This window comes from Dendrobium catenatum, unplaced genomic scaffold (genome assembly GCF_001605985.2).
Source record: "Dendrobium catenatum unplaced genomic scaffold, ASM160598v2 fragScaff_scaffold_390, whole genome shotgun sequence".
NCBI lineage: Eukaryota > Viridiplantae > Streptophyta > Magnoliopsida > Asparagales > Orchidaceae > Dendrobium > Dendrobium catenatum.
This window is the reverse complement of record NW_021318852.1, coordinates 7,449,945-7,456,731: the sequence shown is the minus strand read 5'-3', so window position 1 is coordinate 7,456,731 and position 6,787 is coordinate 7,449,945. Positions and strand designations below refer to the sequence as shown.

The following is a 6,787-nucleotide window of genomic DNA, read 5'->3' as shown; positions in this document are numbered from 1 at the left end:
TCAAGCTCTTGAAGCCTCATAATAAGAAATCACACAAGCTTCATGGCAACTTATATTAGAAATGATTTCATTCCTTTGTTTTGCTAATTTCTATGGCTTCGTTTGGGCCGGCTTTCTTTCTGCTTCTTAAAGCAGCCTTTCTAGTACAAGATTTTTTTAATTTTGTACTAAAAAGCTGCTTTAAGAATAAAAAGGAAAGCTGTCCCAAATGAAGCCTATATTGTAAACATTCCATTAAACTGAATGTTTTAATTACATGAGATGAAAACTCATCATTTATGAGAAGGGAAAAATGTCTTAATAGTCATTCATGAGATTAATTCATATCAGCTTATAATGTATAGCTATATTTATCAAATCTCAATGAACCAAAGAGACATTTGGTTTCTTATAGATTATAGCTGGCAATATTGCATTGAGAATTAGTCATCAACTGCATCAATCAGCTGCAAATGTGCATCTTATACATAAATTTTTATTTTTTGCAGATTCGATTGGCTGAAGGCCAGCAGCTAAAAGGAGAACAGTCAAACATGAAGCCAGAGCAAATTGAAAAAATGGCAAAAATTGCAGATTGGCATGCAGAACTCAAATTGTTGGAGGATAAGAGGACTAATATGGCTTCATGAGAAAGTCGCAGGTTCTCAACCATGGGTACTAACTGTTTAGATCTTTTTATCGTAATTTTGCTTCTCATTCAACCCACCCATTTATGGGATACTTAAGAACTTAATTTTAGATGGTATATTTACATAATGTGCTGTAACTACACTAACTTAGAATTTATGGACACTGAAGACATTTAAGGTTGTGGTGTCCTTTGTTTCATGCCTTAAAATGGTTTTAGCATTAAAATTTAATGTAGCATTTATAATTGTCACCTTCCCGAAAATACATGTGCTAAAATACACTTTCTTTGAGTTTGACAGAAAATAATTTTTTTTTCTTTTATATATAAGATGGTGTCATGATTATTTGAAAATATTAGAAATGTCCTTTCTTTATTGGATCTAAATGAGAAATTGACTCTTAATCGGATTAAATGCAGAAAAAAGATTCATGAAGCCAACCGCACGGAGTGGGATAAAGGCTTGATGTTGTTATTGTTGTATATATAAGACGGTGGTGAGACCTGTAATACTTTATGGCGCAAAATATTGACCACTAAAAGAGAAGCGTAAAACTAAGTATTGCAGAGATAGGATGCTCAAGTGGATGTGATTTCACTCTTAGATATAAAATGTGAAATGAGTATATACGGGAAAAAATTGGAGTAACTTCAGTGGTAGATAAGATTGGAGGGAGACAGGGAGTCGTCTTAGATGATTTAATAACATTTCAAAATGTTGGCCTTTTGATGGCCTTGTTAGGAGAGTAGGTGTATTAAGTTTGACCTATATGAAGAAAGTTAGAGGTAGATCTGATTAGAAAGTATTAGAAATAATTAGATGACTAAAGTGGTCTACAGTCTCTTTTTATTTGTATTGTTTAAACTAGAACTAATAATTTTATCTCCAAATCTATTACCCTTATAAGTCATCAAACAACTGCAGATAGCAAATGATGTTCATTTTCCAGCGAGAGATTTGGATGTATAGGGAGTGGAGTTTATGTAAATTTTTTTCAGAAGCCTACATAGACTGCCGGCCTTGCTCTTCTTATGTATAAGTACAATGCCCTCTTACATGTTGAACAATTGAGTTATTGTCACGATAAATTCGAGGGGATGTTTTTAATTATATAAGCAGAAGACGCGTTACTTTTTCGTTAGCATATTATTTTTTATTATTCAAAAACAATTTTTTATAATTTTTAATTAAGAAGGGGTATGATTTACTCATCAGATGCAACAATGCTAACTGTTTGAAGAGTTTTGACAAAAGAATTTGTTCACAATTACGTTCCAAGAAATCATAATTTTCTTTATTTCTTGTGGGCTTCAAAACGCTTCAATAAGAACATTGAAACTATTCACCCGTAAAGACCCCGTCCAGTTAAGTTGTAAATACACAGCTCTCTTTGATTTGTTGATTGGGAGCTTATGCTATCAACTAAGAGGTATTGTATTTGAGTCTTGTGTATGCAATATGTGAATGCTGAGTAAAAGGTTCATAAAATGAGCTTATGTATATAAAATTGTCTAAGTTAAGCTTATTGCTTGGCCCTCTATTTATAATTTTTGATTAAGATGTGAGCATTACATAATTGGCTACATATATGATTATATAAAAAAATAGAGAAAAACATAATTGTCATGTAGCCTTTATTAAAAATGTCAGACTTGATGAATTCATTTGCTAAGCCTGGAATAAGTCATTTAATGAGAAGTTCCCCACTTTTGTAGTTGTTAGGGCTGATTTGGTAGATCGTATTCATCAGGGTAAACTTAATATGACATACTCACCTGCTTTGGATGAGTTCATAGGTTACATCTGTTTGAGTCAAGTTCATTTGTAGACTTAGCGAATTTGTTTTGAGCTGATACCACCTACGCTAGCTCCTTGTTCAGAACTTTGGCAATCCAAGTAAAGTCGGTGAATAATTTCTTACATGTCTGCATACTATTTGAAAATGACTATTGCATATCTAATTTAGGTTTCATTTAGGATAGCTTTCTATTGCTTTAAAAAAATAATAAAAAAACTGTCCCAAATGAAACCTTTATAACACCTAACAAACATTATTTTTATAACAAGCCTTAATTAGATCCCATCATGTAAGTTTTTTTTAATTTCCTTCAATACAATCTTTTCCTTAATACTAAACCTCAACCTCCATCTACATATAAAAAAGAGTTAGGTTTCATTTGGGACAACTTTTCTATTGGTTTAAAAATAATAAAAAAACAGTCCCAAATGAACCATTAATTAACACCTAACAAACATTCTTCTTATAACAAGCCTTAATTAGATCCCATCAATCATCATGTAAGTTTATTATTTTCATTCAATACAATCTTTTCCTTAATACATGATATATTCTCAAAAAATTATCTTGATTGAGCACGAATCTCGAGGCAAAATCAAATCGGAAACTTCAAAAATTAAATCTGGGAGCACCCGAACTCCAATTTCAATGAGCTTATAGTCAAATTGAGCATCTCGGAAATATGAACCCAACGACACCAAACTCAACTCAATTCGAGCCCAAATGAGCCAAAATCAAGCGCCCGAAGTGCTGTTGGAAAGCTTATACCACAATTTGAGTTACCAAACGGTCTTTGATTTCAACGAGCTTATAGTCGAATCGAACAGCTCGACGAGACGAATCCAACGACCCTAAGATCTCAGAATTCCGACATCACTAAGACTTTCAAATGTCAGACGAACGGTGCACGACCAAAGGATTCATATCAGCCGTCCATTTGGCCACTCCCTATTTGCCCCTGATCTCACACCTATTTACGAGCTATGCCACTCCAGAAAAACTATAATAGACCCCTCATTTCTCATAAGAGGGATCCCAAGCAAGGAGAAGAAGAGAAAAAGAAGAGAAGACGAGAAGAGAAGGATAGGAGGGAACAGCTCCTCCTCGACCACCGCCGGAGTTCTTCCCGTCGCCTGAGTAACGTCGGAATTCTGCCGGACGCCCGGGTGATGCCAGAACTCTGCTCAACTTTATAACTGAATCTCAACTCAGAAGATATTCATTGTAATCTGATCGTCCTAACTTTTGTGGACGAGTCAGCCTTTTTGTACTTCAAACAAATACTAGTGGAATTATTTCAACTGGGCGAGACCCTGTGGTTTTTTCCCTTTTCAGGGTTTTCCACGTAAAAATCATGGTGTTTCCTTTCCTGTTCTGTTTGTGTGCTGGATATCCATACAATACTGAGACGAAAATTTCTTAAATCTACCGCCGCATATATTCTAGTTCGCAACAATACTAAACCTCAACCTCCATGTACATATAAAAAAGAGTGAAGTAATAACATATGAAATCATCACCTCAATTCTTATATTTATTTTGAATAAAAAATCTCTGAACTCTCAAACACACACATTGAACTTACAAAAAAAAAAAAAAAAACTAAATTAGTGGGTTCTAATTAATGAGCCTAAGGCTTTGTTTGAGATAGCTTTTTTATTGATTTCTAAAGCACTGTTTGGCATAAAATTTTCTTGCACTAATTTTTTTTTTAACTAAAAAGTGTTTTAGATAGCAGTAAAAAGTTATTCCGAACGAAGCCTGATATGTCATAAAAAAATTATCTTGATTGGGCATGAATCTTGAGGCAAAATCATGTTTGAAACTTCCGAAATTAAATCTAAGACCATCCAAACTCAATTTTCAACAAACTTACAGTCGAACTGAACGTCTCATTATGAATCCAATGACACTAAATTTGTCTCAATTCGAGCCCAAATGGCTCCAAATCAAAGGCTCGAATAGCATTTAGAAAGTTCAAATCATAAATTGGATGACCAAACAATTTCCAAACGTGACATGCTTATAGTCGAATCGAGCGTCTCGACGAGACAAATCCAACGATCTCAAAATCGCTAAATTATGATATCATTAAGACATTCAAATGCCCAATAAACTATTCACGATCAAGGGAATTAACATTGGTCGTCCATTCAAACAACTTCCAACTTACCCTTGATCTCCCTCCGATTTACTGGCATGCCACTTTCATAACATTATAAATGGACCCCTCATTTCTCATGGAAGGGACCCAAACCAAGGAAGAGAATGAAGTAAAGGAAGAGATAAACTAGTTTTCTCTTGCCACCAAACTCCTCAACTACTGTCGAACTTACGATCGGCCACAGAGTGTCGCCAGATTTCTGCTTGCCCATCGACTGGCGTCGGACTTTCGCCCGACCACCGATTAATGTCAGACTTGCACTCGACCACCGACTGACGCAGGCCTTCCACCCAACCGCCAACTGAAGCCAGATTTCTGCACACGTCTGCCAATTGACGTCGAATTTCTGCAGGACCACCGAACATAGCCGAATTTTCGTCTGATCTCCATTCATCACTAGATATAAACCGGACTAGTTATTGTTATATGATTGTCCTCAATTTCAAGGATGATTCAGTCACTGGTAATCTACCCAAACACTTGTAGAATCATTTCAACTGTGTGTGGCCTCGTGACTTTTTTCCTTTTCCAGAATTTTCACTACAGGAAAAACGTCATTTTCCGACGGTCATTTTCGTCGAAAAATGGCCAAAATCCGTCAGAAAATTGCATTTCCGGCGGATTTCCGGCGGAAATATTTCCGCCGGTTTGGTTCGCGTCGTAAAAAGACTTCCGGCGTTAAAAAATTCGACGGAAACATTTCCGGCGGATTTCCGACGAAATTTTCGCCGGAAAAAAATTTCCGTCGAAATGTTAATGCGCCGGAATGCCAACAAAACAAAAAAAAAAATTATGGTTGGGAAGGAGTTAGTAGTTGACCAACCCAGTTCCAACAACTAACAAGGATCTGGAGCCCTGGGTTCTAATCATTACAACTTCCTCTTTAGAAGTCCAAATGACATGAAATAAAAACCAAACTGAAGGTTAAGAAGTCTAGTCATGATATGTAGAATTTGATGATTTTTTGTGGTGGTTTTATAATTTTCTCCGAATTTTCCCTATATTGATGTGAGATTTTACCTTTTTGGCTGGAGATTGTATGTGACTTTTGGGTTTCTCGAGATTTGAAATTTAATAAATAATAATCCCAAATAAATGTTTGGAGATCAAATTTTAGGGTGTCTTCATTAGATATGTAGTTTTGGAAATTTTTAGAGTAGTTTAAGTCACCCAATTGAAGGCAAATTAAATTTAGGTTAGTTCTAAACTTGTTTGGCCGAGTCTTACAAAAGCCCTCAAATGATGGTTTGATTGTTAGGCAAATTATGATTATAATTTTCTGGAGTATGGAATGATAGATAGGATAAAACACAAAAGAAAAAAAAAAAGTGGAAAACAAAGCAACATAAATCCTAGTACACACCCAAGTAGTAATCTTAGGAAGGATCACCTAATTCCTCCTAGTTTAGTTGGCCACCAAGCTCCAACCAATATTTTGTTTTTTTTTTCAAAATTCAATCACAAAACACCTCCATCTCCTTCATTCCATAGCCAATTAAGTATTTATTTCAGTTACATGAGAAAGTTGAATTTAGAAAAGAGGAGGGGGAGGGGGTGGCCCACACTTGCAACCACATTAACTATTATCTCCTTGATGTGTCACTCTCCTTAGCCACTTGCTTGGCTGACCCACAAAGCTGATTACATCTGGTTTGTCGCACTCACAACCTGTTCCAGCAAAATGATCACTCCTTGTGGTTATTCACGTCCACATGAACGGCCGTGTTCTGTTCATGTTGCTCATATAATGGCCTAACATTTGAAAGAGCAGAACACCTAAATACCTAATGGAGGACGAATAAAGTGCTGCCTTTGTCTTGAAGTTGTATTAGTTTTTATTGGCCAGACCAGAACCAAGGAATTAATTCTTATTAATAGAATACAAATGGTTTCAACTGGCTCTCGGGCTGTATTTAATAGTGTTGTCGCCATTGCATGTTTTGAAATATCAGAAGCATGCATAAACTGCCATAGCTTTGTCTTTTAATAATTGTTTTTGTGATGTTGAAACAGTATAAAAGTGGCTATTCAGTAGGACATTGCGCTGCAACGTTGGCTTAAAACATCAAAACAATCTGTCGTTGTTGTCATCTCCTTTTATGAAAATATGTTGAAGCATCACGTTCACTTTGTAAGGTTAGATGTTGGCAGAATTTGAACCATTAATTTCATTCTATTGTCATATCAAGTTAAGCC

General features: G+C 35.6%; 1 protein-coding gene across 1 annotated transcript in view; it reads left to right on the top strand.

The window, feature by feature from the left end:
• Positions 1-828, top strand: part of LOC110106203 (partner of Y14 and mago) — a 9,151-nt gene extending 8,323 nt beyond the window's left edge. Inside the window, exon 4 of the mRNA XM_020835993.2 lies at positions 489-828. Within this exon, the coding sequence (XP_020691652.1) occupies positions 489-629 (141 nt within the window). The 3' untranslated portion in view covers positions 630-828. The remainder of the gene's footprint in view (positions 1-488) is intronic.
• Positions 829-6,787: the final 5,959 nt, after the last annotated feature.